Consider the following 23,414-nt stretch of genomic DNA (forward strand, 5'->3'; position numbering starts at 1 on the left):
GTTAAAAATAAAAGATTGACACAAAAAGAAAGAAAAAGAAAAATTTGTGAAAAAGAAAGTGTCATTGTAAAGAAAGAAAAGAATCACCAATGAAATAGGGGAGAAAGAAAAGAAAGGGAGTAAATGAATGTGAAATTTTAAGATGAATTTTCTGTAAGTTTTGTATTGCTCTCTTATTCTTGAGGCCTTTTGAAATCCAAAGAAAAACAATGATTTTTTGTAGCCCAGCCCCGTTACAAGCTTAATAAAGTCCTTAGTGATCCACAATTGACGACATGTTTTGTGACATTGCTCTGATAAATGTTTGAATTGAATTGTTGCATGCACTTTGTTTGGATTGAGTGAAACACTTACCTTTGAGTGATATTTTGGTGAGACATTTTTGATAACACTTGAGTCTTGATTGTTTGATAAAAATGTGGAGAATTTTGCTTAGACATAGCAATCAATTCATGATCATGTTTTGTTCTTTTGAATGTTTTAAGGAATAGTCTTGAGTAGGCATTGTTTTACTCATGCTTAGGAAAAGAAATTTCAAAAACTTTGATTGATTACAAACCTTTCCTGAGATTTAAAATTTTGAGCTTGTTGAAATATTACCTTTTGTTTGAGGACAAACAAAGTCCTAAGTTGGGGAGATTTGATAAGTGCCCAATTTTAGTTATAATGTTTGATAAATATGAGCACTTACCAATACTTTTATGAAGAAATCTTGATTAAAACCCCTTTTGGTGTAAATATAAACATTAAATCTAAAAGGAATTGATCCCAAGGCATTTTTGTTAGGAATGGCTAGAAAAGCAGGTTTTGAAGCCTTCGCTCAGCGAAGCCATAGCGAGCTACAGCGAACTAAACCAGTGGACAAAGGGTCCATGGCGAGCTTCAGCGAGATTCAGCGAACAGGACAGTAAACTCAACGTTCGCTCAGCAAAAGATAGCGAGAGATGGCGAGCACAACCCGGGAGGAAGGGTCTGTTAGCGAGAGATAGCGAGCATCGGCGAACAAAGTGATGAGTCAAGCCTTTTGCTACGTGTCAAGAAACCCCTTGCTTAAGTAACTAGTTCGCTCAGCGAACGTCATTTCGCTTAGCGAACTCCTCTGTCCTGAAAGTCTATAAATAGAGCTCAGAAACCATTTTCTTAGATATAGTTTTTTGTAATAGTTAAAAGATACGAGTAATATTAGTTTTAAGAGTTCTTGAAGGTGGATTCATCATTATACTTGAGAAATCAAGAGATGTTCTTCATCCCTTTTTCTTGTAAGTTTACTTTTATCATGTCTAGCTAAATTCCTTTGTTGTTGGGATTAGATGTAGTTATTTTGTGAACATGTAGTCAATTTAATCTTAATATATGTGTTTTCTTTATCAATCATTATAAGTGTTATCTTGTTTTAATTGTCTATTTCTAAAAAGATTTGAACAACATAGACATATATTGTTTGAATCAAGAGTAAAAGATAATCACTTATTAAACTTCAATATTTAGACATAGATGTTGAGTTTAGTAATCACGTCAAATATCAGATCTTAATGCTATTATGTCGATTAATGATTCGAGGCATCGAACGTTGGTAGATATAATAGATTTCACGGCGTAATTCGGATACGGATACGTTCGATGTGTGATATGTGATAATAATGATTGGTAAATGAAATATATATAGTGAGGTTGATTGATACATGCTAACGAGATAATGAATCTAGTTCCGACAACCTTTTATTATCCGAAAGTTTATCACGCACTTTTATCGCAATTTTATGTTACGAAACCAAATCAAAACAAACCCGCACTTAGAATCATGGAATTTGTGTATGTGCAATTGATATCACACTAGTCCCTGTGGATACGATATAACGAAAATACTTGCTTTTGTATTTCATCACTTATTGGAAAGAAAAAAAACTGAGTTAATTTGCAATTTATACTTTCGATATAGGTATTGTTATCAGCTGCTAGTTGGGTGATACTTGGTAAGTTTAGTGATTTGAGGAACGCATAAGATCTTTCAAATTGAGCAACCTGTGGCAAGTGTTAAGTTTTATTGAACCAGAGTCCATAGGCAAACAATTCAAAGGTTTGCACCATTTCTACTTTCTGAGATTCCTGACCATTATAATCTTCGACTTTGGATCTATCTGAATCATGAGTGACACATGGCTTGCCCCTCTGTCAATGTATCTTGAACCCAGCTTGGAGAGGAAATCTAGCATCGTAATTCTGGTTTCTGTCTGATTTGTTTTCATCCAGGTGTTGGCCCCCATAGGCCTTGTTGAATAGCATTCATTGTATTGGTGCATGCCCTGGTTTATTGCATATTTGACAAGTTGTTATGGAGTTTCGACCTAAGATAAGTCTGTCACTGATATTAACGTCATTTCTTTTGCATATTTCTTCAATATTCTCGCTACACTTCTTGTCTAATGGATACTTAAGTGTTGATGTGTATATTTTTCTGCTTGTTAAAGTGTTGCTGACGTGATGTTGTGGGTATCAGCTATGTTGGTTTAATAGTGAATGCCAATAAACTTCAGTCCAGTGCTCTTAAAGGTGTGTTGCGAAGTGCTTAATGATATAACGTGTAGAAGGTTTGGCATGAATGCATGATTTTCTTTACTGGAGTTTAGGTGACAATGTATATAGGTATGGGTGAATGGTTGAATTTGGGTTTGCTCCATTTACTACTCTTCCATTTGTTGTGCATTTATGAGAGAGATAGAAACAAATGAAGATTAGTAGGATCCATTATATCACATCGCAGACCACACCACACCTCTATGACAGATACAACCTGACAATTACATAGCAGTAGTGAAAAAGAAAACAAAAACGGAGGAATATAACCACTCATCCACACCTATTTACAATGTCACATAAACCCCTTATGTGCTTATCCATAACGCCTTTACGCTTCATTTTATTCAGGCCTCGCCTTCGGCGCAATAACTGTTATTGTTAACCCACTTGGGTTGGTGCATTGGTATTGGCTTGGGACCTGAGAGTGTGTTCCTCTTGAGGTCTGAAGTTCGATTCTTTCTGGTACCAATTGGGATGGACTAATTTAGCTTCTTCAAAAAAAATAAAATAACTGTTATTGTTTTGTGTTTCATGCCACTTGTCCATCGGTGTTAGGGTCTACCCGAGAAATACAATCATATCACATGTTTCTAAGAAACTATGAATTCCTCTCCACACTCAACCTTTACTGTCTCTTCAATGGATGTCCCTTATTTATGACCTTCCAAATATCGCAACCCTGGTGGAAACCATGAAAGGGATGTTGAGGGAAGATTTAGATGATATGTTTACGGACCTCGGTTGGTTGAACATTTTCTTGAGATAGTTGAGGACTTGCAAGATATGTCCATTTGACTATCCCCTCTACAATTAGGTTTTCTTAACCAAGTCCAGATGTCCAGGAACCTTCTAACTTCCAACCTTCCTTTTATTCAATTCATCGCTGAAGCCGGCCATAAGAACAATAAGGCCATTATTGTTCTTATGACTGACTTCAATGGATTGAATAAAAGTAATGTTGGAAGTTAGGAGGTTCCCGAACATTTGGACCTGATTAAGAAAACCTAATTGTAGAGGAAATAGTTGAGTGCAGATCTTGCAAATCCTCGACTATCTTAAGAAAATGCTCAACCAACTGGGGTCCGTAAACATATTATCTAAATCTTCCCTCAACATCCATTTCATGGTTTCCACCAGGGTTGCGATATTTGGAAGGTCTTAAGGAACCTCAGTGGAAGAGACAATAGAGTTTGAGCGTGGAGAGGAATTCATGGTTTCTGAAAAAACAGGTGGTATCTAGAAGGACGAAAATTCAAAATTTTAAGTTACATATACTTTAAGAGAATCCCAAAAGCAAAAGATAGATGATGGCTAAGACTTAAGCCAACATTTATAGAAAATAGAGAAAAATTATAGGTTCCTACGATGATACCGATGGACAAGTGGCGCGAAACGCTAAACAATAATTGTTATTACGATGAAGGAGAGGCATGAGGAAAATGAAGCATCAAGGCGTTTTAGATAAGTACATAAGGGGTTTAGGTGACATTGTAGATAGGTGTGGGTGGATGGTTATACGACTCCGTATTTGTTTTCTTTATTTTTTTTTTTCTTTTCATGCCACCGCTCTTAGGTGCGCTGGAGCGCCGCGAATGGGGATGCCGTCAAAGCGGCCGCATTTTGTTGGTTTAAGTAGTGAAAGAAGAGAAGAAGAAGAAGACAAAATGAAAGAAATGTGAAGAAAGATGGAGGAAATATGAAGCCGAAACCTACCCTTTTTCTTTTTATTGTGTAAAGTCATCTTTCTCTCTATACAACGAAAGCAGACGGCGGCTGGTGGCAGAGTTGAAATTAGGGTTAACTTTTTATTCTTTTGTCATGATATATTATTGGGCCAGACCCATAATGATCCAATCCAACAAGATAACTAAGTAAATTATGTGATGTTTTCTCTCCCGACCCACCACATTTCTTTTCTATCCCTGAATTTCCATTTTTGCCTTTGGGGTACTTCGGTTTGTACAAACCGAAGTAATTTTACGTTTAAGCAATTCGGTTTGTACAAACCGAATTCCTGTTCGGGCCTGCTGCTGTTTTGGCCTGCTGCGCTTTCTTCTTCTTCTTCCTTGGTGTTTTGCGTGTTGCCCTGTTCCTGGTATTTGCAGAGGTGTGGTGTTTTTATCTTCTTTCCTCTTTGTATAGTTTCTAATAAAATCTTTGCCTTATTCAAAAAATCATGAAATCATGAACTTCCATGAATTCAATTCATGGTGAAGAAATCATGAATTGCTTCCATAAATTCAATTGATGGTGAGAAATTTTGTGCTCCAATTTAAATTGTTTCTATTCGTAAAAACTGAAATATGTTGTCAAATTTTTTTCAAATCGTAAGAAGTAAAATGAGATTTTTTGGTGGTGGATTCGAGAGAAAAATCATCAAATTATGTTAATGAGTCAGACCCACAATAATGTAATCCAACCAATCTAACCGGATAAGTAAATACAAGTGGTGATATTAGGAGAATGAATCTTCTTTATTAACGTTACCATCAAGTGGAATCATAACCTTTGATTGAAAAATTGAAAACTTAAAAAATTAAAAAAATTAAAACATATAGAGAAATCATGTTTTAAGGGTGGAGATCCCCACCTCTCTCCCCCGGGAGATTTACAATTGAGGGAATCCGATATCGTGATATTAGTACTATATATTTTTCATTTATACCAATACTAAATATATTACATATTAATAATAGAAAAATGGCTTAAATATGAAAAAGGTCCATACAATTACGTCTTGTTTTGATTTTAGCCCCTGCAAAATAAAAAGTTTGATTTTAGTCCCTGCAAAATACCAAAATTTTTAAAAAGGTCATTGAGGTGAATTTTTGGCTGACATGTCAAGTAATTGATAATTTGACAGATGCTGACTATGATTTTTGACGACGTGGAATTAACATGTCATTTTCATTTAAAAATAAAAAAACAAAAAATAACATATCAGATTTAAAAAAAAATTGAAAAATAAAAATAGAAACTTAATATACTTTCAAAATAAAATTAATATATTAGATTTAAAAATATATTAGATATAAAAAAAATTATAAAATATTATAGAAAGAAAGAAAACACACAAAGAAGAAAAACTTGTTCATCTTCTTCAAATCGCAGAGTTCTTTTTCGTGAGTTCTTCTACTGTTTGTTTTTGTTCATCTCAATTTTGTGTGTTGTTTCGTGTAGGAATCAACGACTGCGATTGAATCTGTTCTTCGCATACGATTTCGTGTAGGAATCGACGGCTGAGATTGCTTCTTGAGTTCGTGCGACTCTGGTCTTCAATCGCAACTTTAATTCAGGAACCCTAATTTTTGCCTCTTTCTTCTTTGCGTTTTTCTTCTCCGCGTGTTTCTTCTTTGCGTGATTTCTTTCTTCTATTTGATAAATTTTTTTTTTAAATCTAATATATTAATTTTTTTTGTAAGTATATTAAGTTTCTATTTCTATTTTTTTTTTAAATCTGACATGTTATTTTCTGTTTTTCTATTTTTAAATGAAAATGACATGTTAATTCCACGTTGTCAAAAATCCTAGTCAGCATTTGCCAAATCATCAATTACTTGACATGTGAGCCAAAAATTCACCTCAGGGACCTTTTTAAAAGTTTTGGTATTTTGCAGGGACTAAAATCAAACTTTTTATTTTACAGGGGCTAAAATCAAAATAAGCCGTAATTGCAGGGACCTTTTTCATATTTAAGCCTAGAAAAATCAATTAATTATCTTTAATTTTTCATTTATATTAATACTAAATATTTTTTTCTTCATATTTTCTTAGACCTTAATTAATATAGTGCCGCTCACCGAAATAGCTCCCGTGCCGATCCCCACTTCTGTGGCGCTTCAATTTTTGGGTTGGTCGCGCCACTATCCGAGATTGATAACATAGGTGTATCTATCATAGAGGTGTGGTGTGGTCTGATTGAATGGATTTGGTGTTTGATCCTTTGGGTCTTACTTTTGTTTATTTTGTCGAGTTGTCTAAGCCCTTTTTAACCTTCGTGGATAGAGTATGTTTATGTTGACGGACACCATTATTATTAATAAATATTTTACCATCAGAAATACTAAAAGAAAAGCGGTTAACTTGTAATGTAAACTTTTTTTTTTAGTTGTGTAAATCAGGTATTCTCAGCGCGTAACTGTAGAGACTAATCCCTTGAACGTTGTGGGACACAAATGAGCAACAAACTCAACCTAAGAGTTTTAACGTTGTTGCATGCCCATGTCAGGAATCGAACCTAGCATCTTGCTTAAGCTATAGAAGACTTAAATGTAAACTTTTGATATAGGTATTGTTATCAAATCTATAGTTGGAAGATAGTTTTTAGTGATTTGAGGAATGCTTAACATGTCTTTCAAATTGAGCAGCCTGTGGCAAGTGTTAAGTTTTATAGAACCAACCAGAGTCCATAGGCAAATAATTAAAAGGTTTGCACCATTTCTACTTTCTGAGATCCCTGACCATTATAATCTTTGACTTGGATCTACCTGAACCAGAGGCTTTCAAATTTATTTTTCATAATTGAAAGTTAATATGCAATATACAGTTATAATATGCAATATGCAGTAATTTGAAACCATGCATGTATGATCTATCTCACTCTGTACTAGACACAAGTCACACAACTTCATGACTATTTGTACTAGAAACAACTTCTATACTTATTTATGAGTTGACAACGGAACACTTGATCCGAATTTCCCCAGCGGAGCCTGCGAGGACCTCAATGGCTCCCATCCTCTCCATTGACCGTGCAAACTCTGTGAAAAACTTGTTTTGATTAACCAATTCTTCAGCAATACCTCTTGACTGATCTTCTGTTAGAAGTGCAGCATCTGATTGAAAAAGACCTTTTTTCTGAAGAAGGTTAGGATAATAGTGATTGTTGAAATTTCCAGAACCGCCAAGACCCCTCTCCACCGTAGTAGTGGTGTCACTCAGACTCTTACATTTAGTCTTCAAGAATGCAGCATATGTGGAGTCCAAAGACGGGTCTTGATCGCCTTTTCCGGTGAAGTTATAAAGCCTGTTACTGAAGGCGTTGCAGTGAGCTATTCCAATTGTGTGTGCTCCTGATAATACAACCAGATCATGCACGGTAAGACCTTTACGCGCAAAGTTTTGTTTGAGCTGGGTGAAGTTGAAGAAAGGCGACGGGATATTGGTCAAGGCTTCGCTACTTTTCGACACTGTGCCATCTCTTCTACCAGTGAGCACTTCCCACAAAGGTTTCTTAAACTACAAGTTTTATATATGTGACATGTCAGTTAAGTGTTAAAACAAAAGAAATTCTGAGTCTGAATTTTGTTATATTGTCTAAACTTTAAAGTCATTGCTTGGAAGAATATAAAACATTGTTAGCTTACTTGTGCTGATACCGCGTCTCTAGCGGCCAATGCTAATATGTCAGCACAAGACACAGTTTTGGGACATTTTTCCTCGACCGCGCTTTTTATATCATCAATGATATCAAAGCCACTCGCTGTTAAATTAGGAATTGAATCCTTCTCTGCAGTGTTATTGGCAGTAGAGTTCAACAAAACTGAGCCATCACATCCCTGAAATGTTTATGTTTGCAATCATGTTACATATATTGTTATGTAATGTAACTCAAGAATATGTTGAAAATTGAAATGTTACTCAAAATATTACACATACAAATATTCATAAAACCGAAAACATAACTGCATAAAAGTTTTGGTGTATTGATTTATACCCTGACAAAGCAGTCGTGAAAATGCAATAGAAGCAATTTAGCAGGTAATTTGGGATCAGCAGAGACATGCTGCAATATTTTGGTCTTAATAATGTCGTCGGCTTGAGGACAGGAATGCTTGTAAAACCTCTTCCTAAGGCTTCCTCCTTGACAGACCACAAGGAAGCTTAAAAGTAGCATGCAAGCTACTAGTGAAAATCTGAAATGAATGCTGAACTTAGGACATTGCATCCTTTTATAACATCATATTTTTTTTGACTTAACCATCACATTTTCTTATCTTATAGTAAAATAGAAATGACATTACTTAATTTAAAATTGTATGGGAGAGGTTAGTTTCAAATTATGTTCTAGAATGTAAAGTACAACTCAACTAATTTGAGGTCGAGACCTCACAGTTATGTGTGTGAATTTCAGCTAGTGCGTGCAGAGGCAAAACCCGGGAGTGACTGGGGTGGGCCATGGTCATCCCCTTTAAAAAATGAGAAATTACTAAAATACCCTTGATATTTTTATAAAATAAAACATATATACTATATATATTTGTTTAGGCGCAAAATTATCAAATAGAAGCGATAGCCTAGTGGTTGTTGCTATTAGACTTTTAATTAAATGACAACCTTTAGATTTGAGATAACGTAATTTATAAATAAAATATAACAACAAAATAGTCAATCAATATTATTTATTTTTTTGAAAAAACCTGCATACTAATTAATTTGATGTTATGATATGCCAACGTCTCTACAATTATGCTCAATTTCATTTGTTCTCATTTTCTTCTTACGTCAAACCCTCTTGACATTTGTAGCTTTAATATCTACAAACTACCTCTAAATTAAAAATCCCTTTAATAGATATATCGAACAAATGATTAATGAAATGCAAATGGAAATATATATTATTGAGAGTTTAGGTTAGCATACAAGTTTGTGTTTACATTAGATAGATCTAGCTCCTATTTTATGTTGTTTATAGTATGAATTTAGATCTAGCTCTTGCTCTTCTAGCATTGCCATTAAACCATTTACATAATGCCAAATCATAATGTTAGAGAACTTATAACTAAGTAACATTATGCAATTCATGTAATGTGATATTGAACCTTTTAGTTATTAAGATTAGATTATATGTATCATCTTTAAAATCAATAAATAGAGTTAACGTGGAATGTCACAGTTGGTTTGTCCTAAAATGGTTTGTCCTAAAACTTTATTATTGGAAAGTACTTGTACTCATATTACTTATTTTAGTTGTTTCTTGTGAAAGAAGGTCACCGACTGAAGTTATTTGCATGCCAATTGCGAAGGTTAGAAAATCTAACCAAAGTCAATTGATGCTTATTAAGTGACTTAGACAGTCTATCCTTTCCAAAGGTGTGGGTGGATGGTTGAATTTGGGTTTGCTCCATCTACTATTTCTTCATTTATTAGATTTTTTTTTGTCGCCCTACTTACTTCTCGCGCACTTTACCCTTCCGCTACATAAGCAATGGACGTTATAAAAATGAGAAATTTTGTAAATGTCGCATGTTACTTAAGTAGCGGACGTTATAATTTTTTTTTTTGGATAGGTGTCTATAAGGGGGGGTATCTGCTACTTAAGTTGCGGACAGAGGTATTTTGGTAAATTCATAGTCTATTTTCTATAAATGGGGGGTACTACTTTTCTCTATTTTCTATAAATGCTAGCTTAAGTCTTAGCCATCGTTGGCTTTGGGCTTCTCTAGAAGTGTTTGTAACTTAAAATTTCGAACCTTCATACTTCGAGATATCACCTGTTTCTCTCAGAAATCATGAATTCCTCTCCACACTCAACCTCTACTGTCTCATCCATGGAGGTTCCTTATGACCTTCCAAATATCGCTACCCTGGTGGAAACCATGAAAGGGATGTTGAGGGAAGATTTAGATGATATGTTTACTGACCCCGGGTTGGATGAACATTTTCTTGAGATAGTCGAGGATTTGTACATCTGTCCATTCGACTATCCCCTCTGCAATTAGGTTTTCTTAACCAAGTCCAAATGTTCAAGAACCTTCTAACTTCAGACCTTTCTTTTATTCAATCCATCGCTGAAGCCAGCAATAAGAACAATAAAGCCCTTTCTGCTGTCAGACATAAGAACAATAAGGCCATTTCAAAGCTTTATAGAACCAGAGTCCATAAGCAAACAATTCAAAGCTTTGCACCATTTCTACTTTCTGAGATCCCTGACCATTATAATCGTTGACTTGGATCTACCTGAACCAGAGTCTTTCAAATTTATCTTTCATAATTGAAAGTTAATATGCAATATACAGTAATTTATTTTTCATAATTGAAACATAATATGCAATATACAGTAATTTAAAACCATGCATGTAACTCACTCTATACTAGACAAGTCACACAACTTCATGACTATTTGTACTAAACCCCTTTGTACTAGAAACAAACAACTTCTATACTTATTTATGAGTTGACAACGGAACACTTGATCCGAATTTCCCCAGCCGAGCCTGCGAGGACCTCAATGGCTCCCATCCTCTCCATTGACTGTGCAAACTCTGTGAAGAACTTGTTTTGATTAACCAATTCTTCAGCAATACCTTTTGACTGATCTTGTGTTAGAAGTGCAGCATCTGATTGAAATAGACCCTTTTTCTGAAGAAGGTTAGGATGATAGCGACCGTCGAAATTGCCAGAGCTTCCAGGATCCATCGCCACCGTTGTAGTGGTGTCACTCAGACTCTTACATTTAGTCTTCAAGAATGCAGCATATGTGGAATCCAAAGAAGGGTCTTGGTCGCCTTTTCCGGTGAAGTTATAAAGCCTGGTACTGAAGGAGTTGCAGTGAGCTATTCCAATTGTGTGTGCTCCTACAAATATATATATATATATATATATATATATATATATATATATATATATATATATATATATATATATATATATATATATATACACACACACAAGTTAATTAGTATTAACGCGCAATCTTATGTGTATGCAATACAATTTATATGAATATACCTGATAATACAACCAGATCATGCACGGTAAGACCTTTACGCGCAAAGTTTTGCTTAAGTTGGGTGAAGTTGAAGAAAGGTGCTGGGATATCGGTCAAGGCTTCACTACTTTTCGACACTGTGCCGTCTCTTCTACCGGTGAGCACCTCCCACAAAGGTTTCTTAAACTGCAAGTTTTGTGTGACATGTCAGTTAAATGTTAAAACAAAAAATTCTGAGTCTGAATCTTGTTGTATATAGTCTAAACTCTAAAGACATTGCTTGGAAGAATATATAAAATTGTTAGCTTACTTGTGCTGAAACAGCGTCTCTAGCGGCCAATGCTAATATGTCGGCACAAGACACAGTTTTGGGACATTTTTCCTCGACCGCGCTTTTTATATCATCAATGACATCAAAGCCAAGCACTGTTAAATTAGGAATTGAATCCTTCTCTGCAGTGTTATTGGCAGTAGAGTTCAACAAAACTGAGCCATCACATCTGATAGAAGATTAATAGTAGTTAATTAAATAATTATTAGGTAGTAGTTTATTAAATAATTTAGATAGTATTTATATTATTAGTTGATCATCTATGTTATTGGGTTTTGTTTGGTTGAGTTTTATCCTCTAAGCCCATTAAAAGTCTTATATATATATATGTAGTGTTCTTATCAATTTGGAATAATGAATGAAAATGAAGTCTTTTATTTATCTTTATTTATTTGTATTTCTTATTTGCTTTCCTAGGTTTAGCTTAGTGTAGCTTGATAGAGTCTCAACACTCTATCAATTGGTGCTTTCATTCTTGAACACCAACACCTCTCAGGGCTTATTCAAGCCTTCAACCTCCATATTATCATCCCATAACCACCCATGTTTCAGACACGTCTCCATATTATCCCTCCCACGCTCCTCCATTCTATCCTCAGCCACCACCCAACACCTACCCTTCATCTTTTAACCCATATTATTACCATACCTCCACCGTACCAACTCCACCCCCTCCACCCAACCCAAGTTTTCCTTCATATCCACATCACCTCCATCACCCATCATACCACACACCATTTCTTCATCAAGAACCAACTCACACTCCCATTTCCAACTATGTTTCCCCACAAGGGTTCCTTGGCTCCTACCAACAACCAGCAACCCACAATGAACCCATTAATCCTAGCCTTTCACTTTCCAACACAGCCTACTTTAACAACCAACCTCCACAGCCACCCAATACCTCCACTCCCATCTATCATCATGTTGACCTTCCCTCTCACCAGAACCAAAACCCCACACCAACAGTCCCTCCTTCATTTCCTACTCACACCATTCACAAACCACCAACACCCACTCCATCACCAAACCCATATATCTCCTCACCGTCACCACAAACACTCCCTCCTTCAAGATTAGAGACAAAACTTTCTAATTTTGATGGAAGTGAAGATGCTTATTGGTGGATTATTTGCTCTGAAAAATCCTTCAACAACAGGAATCATAGCTTATCAGATGCAGAGAAAATAATTGAAAGTATTTTAGCATTGAGAGGTGCTGCCCTCACATGGTGGTTCAGCTGGTTTCCCACACATCGAAGGCCATGTTGGGATTCATTCACATGTGGATTACTTCGGCAATTCAAGCCTGAATGGATACCCATTTTACCCATTGATGGTGAAGAAGAAGATGCAAAAGACCCAACAGAAAGTAAAGAAGTTCTAGAACCACTTGAAGAAGAAAAGCAAGTGAAAGATGAAGAAAAGGTGAAAACAGAAAGTGAAAAAGAAAATAATCTTTCTCCAATACCACCAGAAATTGTGGTTTTCACGGTCTCTGATCTTCCATCGCCAAAATCGCCGGAACCAAATCCGCCGGAGACAAAATCACCGGAGAATAGCTTCTTCATCATGCTTCCTCCACCTCCGAAACCACCAGACCTACAGTTTCCGTCAGAACGCTTCTCAGCTCCGCCTCCGGCGATTCGGCCGCCGTTGAAACCGCCAGATCCATCACCGAGTTTTCTCATATCTCAGTCTCATCTTCGAACACCACTGTGCTTCTCAAAGTCACCGCTCATCAACTCACTACCACGGCCACCGGAAAATGTTTCTTCTCTAACTCTGGCGCCTCCGCCGTCATTGAAGCCACCGTTTACCAACCAAACTCTATCACAACCACCTAATTCGTCACCGTCGTTATTGAGACCGCCAGCAAAGCCACCGGATTTAAAGTCAGGCGTTGAATTGCAACTTATTATGCCAATGGTTAAATGGTTAAACACAAATACTGCTTATTGTCCTTTCTCCATCGTGACACCCAGAGAGTTTTTGCACTGTCCGATCAACAGGGAGCTTCAACAAATGAATCTCAGCCGTGCATACAAATCACAATTCGCTTGCAGCCTTCTCCACCAACAGCGAGTTGCCACGTGTCCAATTGTTTGTCTCCCACCTTCACCCAAGCACGTGATGTAGGACTAGGAGTACTGGTGTTTCTGCCTATATCCATTTTCCATGCGCCAGTTGTTGTCCTTTTGCAGGATTTCAAATCCACCCCATCCTTATGTGACACTATTAGTACTAACCCATTCACAACTTCCCACGTGTTTGGATTTCCACCTTTTCACAATCCAATTTGCAAGGACAAAATTCAAGTGATGTGCAAACAATTAGTCTCCACCGAAACAATTTTGGGTCGCCAAACAATGGCCCAATCTTTTTGCTATGCACAAATCTTCATGGACAAAAATCATGTGTATGCCTCACCACAACTCATTTCAGTTGATCTACTCCACATTCGTCCGGCTCGTAAATCTCCCGACTCATATCCGAACCTTGAGGACAAGGTTCAAGTGAACCCGGCGGTAATGATAGAAGATTAATAGTAGTTAATTAAATAATTATTAGGTAGTAGTTTATTAAATAATTTAGATAGTATTTATATTATTAGTTGATCATCTATGTTATTGGGTTTTGTTTGGTTGAGTTTTATCCTCTAGGCCCATTAAGAGTCTTATATATATATATGTAGTGTTCTTATCAATTTGGAATAATGAATGAAAATGAAGTCTTTTATTTATCTTTATTTATTTGTATTTCTTATTTGCTTTCCTAGGTTTAGCTTAGTGTAGCTTGATAGAGTCTCAACACTCTATCAACATCCCTGAAATGTTTATGTTTGCAATCTTGTTACACACAAATATGAAATATTCATAAACCGAAAACATAACTACATAGAAGTTTTGGTGTTATTGATTTATACCCTGACAAAGCAGTCATGAAAATGCAATCTAAGCAACTTAGCGGGTAAGATGGGATCAGCAGAGACATGCTGCAATGTTTTGGTCTTAATAATGTCGTCGGCTTGAGGGCAGGAATTCTGGTAAAACCTCTTCTTAAGGCTTCCTCCTTGACAGACCACAAGGAAGCTTAAAAGTAGCATGCAAGCTACTAGTGAAAATCTGTTATTCATATTCAAATTGAAACTGTTCCCTATAGTAATCTAACCTTGAGAATTGAAACTTTTTTGTTTTGAAAAGGTGAGAAATGAATGCTGAACTATAAGGACATTGCATCCTTTTATAACATACTTTATTTCAAATTGTATGGGAGAGGTTAGTTTCAAATTATGTTCTAGTATGTAAAGTACCACTCAACTAATTTGAGTTCGAGATCTCACAATTTTGTGTGTGAATTTCAGGTAGTACATGTTCGTCTTCAGACAAAAAAAAAAATTATTATGTTATACTCCTTTTTTATCAGTAGGAATTGAATTCGCTACCTGAAGTTTACAACACTCGCACATCAATTACTTAAGCTAGACCCCAGTGGTATGTTCTACCCTTATGATAACAACACCTTCCATAAAACAAAAAATTAATTCAATGTTCAATCATTGAATGTAATGCGCGTGATTTAGCTATAGTTGTTGCTATTAGACTTAATCTTCTATAGGTATTTCCTTAGGCATATCTGTGATATTAATTAACCTTTGTCTTAATTACACATTTGGTCCCTTACGTTTATTTTAGGTTTCAATTTGGTCTCTTACGTTTAAAAAGTATCAATTTGGTCCCTTACGTTTATTTTAGGTTTCAAGTTAGTCCTTTCCGTCAATTTTGTCACATGTGGCAGTCAATTTGCACATATGGACTGACACGTGGCACTTGGACACACTGACACGTGTACTGTTCAAACGGTATTAGTGACAAAATTGACGGAAAGGACCAAATTGAAACCTAAAATAAACGTAAGGGACCAAATTGATACTTTTTAAACGTAAGGGACCAAATTGAAACCTAAAATAAACGTAAGGGACCAAATGTGTAGTTAAGCCTTAACCTTTAGATTTGAGTGATGTCAGGCAAAACCGGTTTTTTCTTTAATTATTATTATTAACTCTCTAGTTTTCGGAGAAGGGGTTCGGTAATACAGAGTTCGACCACAAGATAAATAGTCTGGCCAAAAATTATTTCACCATGAAATTCTGGCAGACTGGTGGAAAGATGTTGCGAAAGATGCTACAGCATCTTGTACTAGTACATAACACAATAGATAAGTTAAAAATAAATTAAGTGCAGGAAGATAAATAAGACAGATCGTTTGTTAACCCAGTTCGGTGCAACGTCACCTAATCTGGAGGATTACCAATCCAGGAATGAATTCACTATAATAGCTCTAGTTCAAAGCCCTCGACCAACACTCGGTACTTGACTTCTCGCCTAGACACTACCCGTGCAATCCTATCTAAGAACCTCTTAGATAATGAGACCCGGTCCCAAATTCCCTCTAACAACACGTACCATGTTGCTGTCAACTTTATAACGATCAAAGATGGAGACACCCTCCTAAGAAACTAATACCTAGCCAATACTTGACTGAGTTCACAATTTTGGAGTTGCTTACAAGCTTCCTCCAAGTACAATACTCAACTCATTACCTATAGGTTTCTGAGTGAGGACATAGTGACCATCTCACAACCCGAGTGGTTTACTTACACCAACTCTCCTAGAGAGTGGCTCAAAGACACGAAACCCTAAAGACTACATCTTAATGAACAATGGCTTCGGTGCCCAAATAGGTCTGAGTCTTCATGTATTTATAGCCTTGAATTGTCTTGATGTGCAAGCTAGGTTTTCAGACCCTCATAGCTGGAGTATTACGGCCAACCCTAAATTATTTTCAAAAATATAACCAAGTTTTATTTAACGCAAAAATATAACATGTTATATTTTTGTTTTAAATAATACAAACAGCCTTCGAGAAACTTGAGGAGCAAGGCTTCAAATAAACAACTGGAATCTTCATTGGCCAGCTCACAAGATTAATTTCAAAAATATATCCAGTTTTTTTTTCTTCACGCACAAAAACACAAAATTATAATCAAGTTATATTTTTGTTTTAAATAATATTCCTTAAGCCCACTTCCTGAAGCTTGGAGAACAAAAAATATAATCAAGTTATATTTTCTTGTCTGAGATTTGAAATAAAAATTCTGCACGAAAACAGAGCATCAGGATGCTGTACGATGATGCTACAACATCTCTGTCCAGCATCTGGCTATAACTTGTTTTTGCAAAATGTAGCCAACATAAAAACCTCAACACACCAAAAATCGAGCTCGGGTTCTCCCGAACAATTCGTCCGGGGCAAAACCGGTTTCTAAAAGTGACTAAATCAACTCAAGAAACATTATAATTCCAAATAAAAATTGTTTAAGCACACACATAAAATAAATAAAAAATAATTAATGTGGATTTTTGAAATAGTTAAATAATATATATTTTTATGTGCATCTCTAAGTAATTTTTATCTATGTACTATATATATATATATATATATATATATATATATATATATATAAAGATGATACAAAAGTTTTGGTGTCGAATTTTCATAATATCAACAATACCCTTAAATTTTTTTAGTAGGAATAAAAATATTTTTTTTATTAACAAACTCACCATAATATAAAACATGCATTTTTTTTGGACATAAGTTAGACACAGGCAGGTGCGGAACGCGTCTGTTTGGCCCGCTAGTTTGAGATCATGACAGTACATATATTTTTCAATTAGCACTTTTTTTTATAGATACTTCATTCCCTCTTTTGGTCTATCTACATTCCAGGAAATTCATACACTCGATGGACGGAGCAAAAAGTGGAGTCTTGGAAACGAAATGACAAACCATTAAAAACTCAACACACAAAATGAAGAGACTGGTGTTCGAATTCCGATAATAGCATATGACCTAATAGTTTCAACATTTCTCTCAATTGAGTTAGGATTCGTGTACTTTAGCACATGGTTTTTATCTAGTTTGTTTAAGGCTGTGGTTCCTTTCTAACGCAACCAACTATTATTGAATCATGTATTAGTTAGATATAGTTTGTTTATGATCAGCACCAATAATTGAATAGAGATAACATAAAATATAATAAAATTAATTTGATGTTATGATATGCCAACGTCTCTACAATTATGCTCTTTGATTTGTTCTCATCATTATCTTCTTACGTCAACCCTCTTGACATTTGTAGCTTTACTATCTACAAACTACCTCTAAATTAAAAGATATATCGAACAAATGATTAATGAAATGCAAATGCAAATGCAAATGGAAATATATTACTATTGAGAGTTTAGGTTGGCATACAAGTTTGTGTTTACGTTAGATATATAGATCTAGCTCCTATTTTATTTTTTTTATAGTATGAATTTAGATCTAGCTCTTGCTCTTCTAGCATTGCCATTAAACCATGCATCTACATAATGCCAAATCATAATGTTAGAGAAATCATAACTAAGTAACATTGTGCCATTCATGAATGTGATATTGAACCTTTTAATTATTAAGATTATAGTGGCATTCGATCACATGATTCTTTGACTGCATAAATTACTAGAATTTGCTTACCAATTGGAAGGGCGGAGCCACTTATAGACTGGGGAGGGCTATGGCCCCCAAGTCTCAATCTTTTTAATCTTATAGGTATATATACATATTTTTGTTAAAACATGTATGATATATAATTTTTTATTTTTAAAATTCTTAAAACTTATTTTTTTTACAGTAAAAAAATAATAATAAAGCTTTAAGAATTTTTTAAAATTTTATTTTTTGAAAAATAATTAACCATGTGGAATTTTAAAAAATAAATATAAATTAAATGTATTTTCAAGTGTACATGCCACATCATCATGCACAATCAGATGTCCAGTTGTCTACCTAGGGGGCAAAATGAGAGAATCTTCATATTGCAGGGGGTAAACAGAAAAAATTTTGCATAGGGGAATAAATGAAAATTCGCTAATTTTGTAGGGAAATAAAAAGTCATTTACCCTTTTCGAAATTTAGCAGGACGCACGAGAAACCTTTGGGGGTACCATTAGAAATTTCCCTTTTTGGGCTTAACCCTCTTTTGTCCAAAACAACCTGCATTTATATATATTTCTTGTGTATAAGACTTTATTTCCTAGGACTTGTCTTATTTTATTTATGAAAATACTATTTCTCTTTAGGGTACATGTTAAAGAGTCAACTATAGACATATTATCTTGTAAATTGTGTGATTAATTTTTTTCGAAATTAAATCTTTAGTATCATTTAATGTAATTTCTTTTTTTTTTTATTTGGATATCTTAATATATGTACCAACTGACATATTTTTAAAGGTCGAGACCTACATTAATTTCGCCAAATAAAAAGTAGTATGTGTTAAAAAGAGTGTTGAAAAAAAATGTTCATAACACTCCTTTTAATATTAATAATATCCGTTGTTAATTTTTCTATTTTTTAAGAAGAGTGCATAATCCTAACTAATATAATATAAATTGGATCAGTTGCTAACAAATGTCTTTAATGGACTTGTTGAGAAGGCAAAAGAGAAAATAAATGATATAAATTTATTTGTAGATAAAATTGTATTTTCCATATTTTTTTTTGCAAGTAAAGAATATGCTTTATTAATTATTATGGCTTTTTTATATAAAAACAATTAAACTATGGAGAACACTGATAAGAATTATTTTTTGTCAGACTTTACTTACCTCGCGATCGGACTCTGAATTATCGGATCCCCTTCACTGAAAACTAAAGGGTTTTAAAAAAAAACTATGGAGAACAAATGTGCCCTTTGGAGAAACTATGGAGAAACTAAAGGGTTAAGAAATTTAATATTTAAAATAGCTAAAAATTGCACATTCAATTTTTTAAAAGTAAAAAAATTATTCTTTTCAATATAAATTTTTTACTTTAAAATTCTTTAACAAGTCCCCTTACACCATGTACCAACAAGACCCTTAAACTATTATTATTTTCTTTTTCATAAATAAGGCCATAACAAGTTACACTAGTGTGGTTCAACAAAATTCACATGTTTGTGACATTGAGTGGTGGTGATGTTGAATATTTTGGATTTACTTTAATTATTTATTTAAAATATAACTAAAAGTGTATAATATCAAATACAATTACTTGTCATATTTAATATAAGGTTTAATGTTGAACGGGTCGTGATGGGTTGGGCCGTTTTTTCTAGTCAGCCTATTGAGAGGTCCCTGCCTCCACTGATGAGTATATATTCTAGCCATCCCATTAAGCTAGATACACTGAAAAACATAACATGCATAAGGACTCATCAGTGAGAGGTAGAAGCACCGTCTCAACTCTCTTACTCTCTCAGATCCGCTGCCATTCCAGGTACACCGTTCCCATATATTCTCTTATATGACAATATGCTATAACTTGTATCTATTGATCTAAATATATTATATTTAAATCCTTTCAATTAGTATCAGAGCCGCTTAGATACATTTTATGGCTATTGTTTTGAATCGTATGAATTGAATCATCTCTATATGACATGGCTAATCTCGTTACACACAATTTCATACTATGCTGCTTGATCTAAGTAATTTGATACTGTGAAAATTGGTTGAAATTCATGTGTCAATTATCCCAAGAACAACATGTTTTTAACCTTTATAAAAGAAAGTAACGTATTCTTGATTATGTCCATCGATTGATACGATCAAGCCATAACTTCGGTTTCCTCTGGAGGGGTTATGTTCTCTTTTGTTTTACTTATACTCCCCTTCGTGAGAATGATACGATTTAATAAAATTCTGAAATCTTTGTGATTATTTTGTTTTCCATCGCGGGTTTAAGGTAAACAAAGCAATTTTCTCTCTGTATTGTCAACACTCCTAAAATCGAAAATTGTTTCAGGGGTTATTCTTATATATGTTGTGGAATTTCTATATTGGAAAAAGAAAACTTTTGTTTGGCACAGAACATGAGAAAGCAAAGTTTCAATCCTTGTTTCACATGAACCCTAATTTTCAGTCTGCTTTTGGATTGATAATTCTTAAAATTAACACCGGACATCTTTATAAAATTCAATGACGAATAAAATTCGATATAGATCATTGTCTGATTCTGCGTATTGAGTAAGAACGAACCGGGTCTAACCGCGGGTCAATTGCGACCCGTTTCATTTTTCCGGGTGTAGAAGAAGCAAATATAGTTTTATTTTATTTATTGCAAACCCACTCACGGGCAGTAGCACGTGTGGCGCATGCTTATTCCTCTCTCCAAAATCTTCCCTTTATGACCAATTAATTTTAGAATTTAATTTATATGCACCGTCAGTCTAAAGTTATTTTGCACATGCGTTCAATAATATATCGACACATCATGTATGGTAATTAAAAACACATGATGTGTCACATTCATTAAATGATGTGGCAACGCGTCATTGGATGTATGTGCAAAAAAAAATTTCACCGACGGTGCATAACAATTAAACTCTTAATTTTATTCAATTATTTTAATTATTTTGGTACGATTTTGGAAACTCTTGATAAATGGAGATATTGTTTTGAGAATAAATTATTTTGAGATCATATATACTCAAATCTGACCGTTTTGTGTGTGATTATTCCTTGACTTCATTATATACCTCAATCTTCCTATTTACGTTGTCAATAAGGAATTAAATTTATTCCATAAACTTAATTTTGATAATTTATTTTAATTTATGGAATAAAATTATGATTTGATATATGTTGGTGTTTATTAAATTTGAGAATTGTACACTATTTTACATAATATATTCTCAATATATGAGTCTAAAATTTTGGTGTAAAAATGTTTAAATCAGTAACATCGATGCAAATTTTATTTTAAGTGTTACAAGTGTAAAATTATTTTAGACTCAATTTTATTAATTCAGACACCTAATATTTTATATTCTTGCACTTAAAAATCAATATCAATTCTAATATTCTATGTTGCCTTATTGTTATGTCCACTTGTAAATTCTTAAGGCAAATTAAATTGCAACATACTTGTATTAATTTATTAAAATAGAGTTTCATGACTTTATATAACGGTTTTTTCTTTATTTGTTTTATGAACCGCTTGAGACGAAGTCGTAAAAGACTTTATGGAATCTGGCTAAAGTCATTAAAGCTTAGTGACTCTACTTATAAGGATCAAAGTCACACTCTATGAGGTCAGTGCAATTTAATTATGTGGCTTGAATTATATAATTGCATATAAGGAGAAAATTCTTCATATATTATATATATACTCCTGTTGTGAAAATATAAAGTGTGCAATTATATATATAAAATAAACTATTGTCCGGAATAATTTTGAAATTTAGAACTCTTTAATCTCTTATTTCTTGTTAATTAACTCCATTTAAAATTAAAAACTATTTTGGGAGTATTTAAAATCAAATTATTTTGAGAGTTCTATTCTGGACAATTGTATATTTACTCTATTAATTAAATTCTTCCATTGATATTATTTTAGCATAAAGATTCAAATATTTAAAGTTGAACAATTCTTTCGCGACAAACATAAATTTAGACACTTGTCCTTAATTTTCTGACAAATATTAAAAACTTTCTAGTTATGTTAATTAAGTGTCTTGTCGCAATTCAATATTTGGATCAAGTTAATATTAAACTATATATTTTATTTTATTCAATGATGCAATCTTGCATTTTTTATGCTAAAATTCTAAGTATAAATTAAAATTTATACGCCTCATTGTTGTTTATCAATTAAAATATCATCAAAACAAGTTTATTGAAATTGAGGCTATTTTAAAACTATTATCATCCTTGTAACGAAATATTTATATAAATCACATTGATTTATAATTAGAGTCTCATATATGTTTTAATGGCTTATTCTTTATGCATGGATATTCCGAGATGATGTTATCAAATGATATTCTCGCCAAATCATCAAAAGCCAGTGACTCTAAAGACAAGGATGAATGTCACACTTTATGAGGTTAGTCACAGTTTTATCAAATTCTTTAACCTCTTGTGACTCATTACTGGTTATTGCATATATGAAGAAATTTATTTCTTCTTCTCTTGTTGTGCAATTATATAGATATAAAAGTGAAATCCTTTTCCAGAAAATTCTAAATAGAACTCTATAATGATTGTATATATATATTTTTTCTCACAATAAAACTTCATTTTCAATTTATATTTAAGTTATAGTGGGAGTATTTAAAACTTTACTCTAAGAGTTCTATTCTGGATAAAATACAAAACTATTTTACACACTTTTATTTTAAATAATAACTCTTGCTATCATACTCTTTCGTATATAAATTCTAAAGTCATATTTATGATGTGCTAATTTAAAATACCTTTTAAGCATGTCTTTCTATTATTTTAATATGACTAATATTGAGTAAATTAAATAGATTGTTTATGCATGATATTATTTTATCATATTCTTTTAAGCATAAACATTAATGATTTGTATAATTGTAATCTCACCTATCGTGGATACAATTATGCAAAGTATACTGACAACAATCATACCCTATCGGTGTGTTGTTGTTAATATAATGTTTGTTACTACTCAATGTACTTTAATTTTATATACTTATATTTCAAATACTGTGTCACTATTAAAATGTTGTGACATAAGAACCGTACATTGAAATGCTATAGTTCTTACTTACTATCCTTAATACCCTTGAATGATATTACAATAAGTAAGAAATTTCACTAAATCTATAACAATATATAAAAAGGATAGGTGAGTTTGGGATGGACTTTTCAATATACCTATTTTACCCTTGACTTAGTTT

At 33.7% G+C, this 23,414-nt stretch overlaps 1 protein-coding gene across 1 annotated transcript; it reads right to left on the reverse strand.

Annotated features, from left to right (window-relative positions):
* Positions 1 to 7,018: 7,018 nt before the first annotated feature.
* On the reverse strand, positions 7,019 to 14,846 carry LOC123888338. The gene is made up of 8 exons (XM_045937372.1): positions 14,543 to 14,846; positions 11,598 to 11,788; positions 11,308 to 11,473; positions 10,759 to 11,153; positions 9,751 to 9,773; positions 8,294 to 8,525; positions 7,944 to 8,135; positions 7,019 to 7,815 (listed from the first exon to the last, which is right to left on the reverse strand). Exons 1-8 carry the CDS (start codon positions 14,751 to 14,753, stop codon positions 7,243 to 7,245), a joined length of 1,983 nt encoding a protein of 660 aa, XP_045793328.1. The 5' UTR covers positions 14,754 to 14,846; the 3' UTR covers positions 7,019 to 7,242.
* Between the last annotated feature and the right edge of the window lie 8,568 nt (positions 14,847 to 23,414).

The sequence above is a fragment of the Trifolium pratense genome, linkage group LG1 (assembly GCF_020283565.1).
Source record: "Trifolium pratense cultivar HEN17-A07 linkage group LG1, ARS_RC_1.1, whole genome shotgun sequence".
NCBI classification, from domain to species: domain Eukaryota; kingdom Viridiplantae; phylum Streptophyta; class Magnoliopsida; order Fabales; family Fabaceae; genus Trifolium; species Trifolium pratense.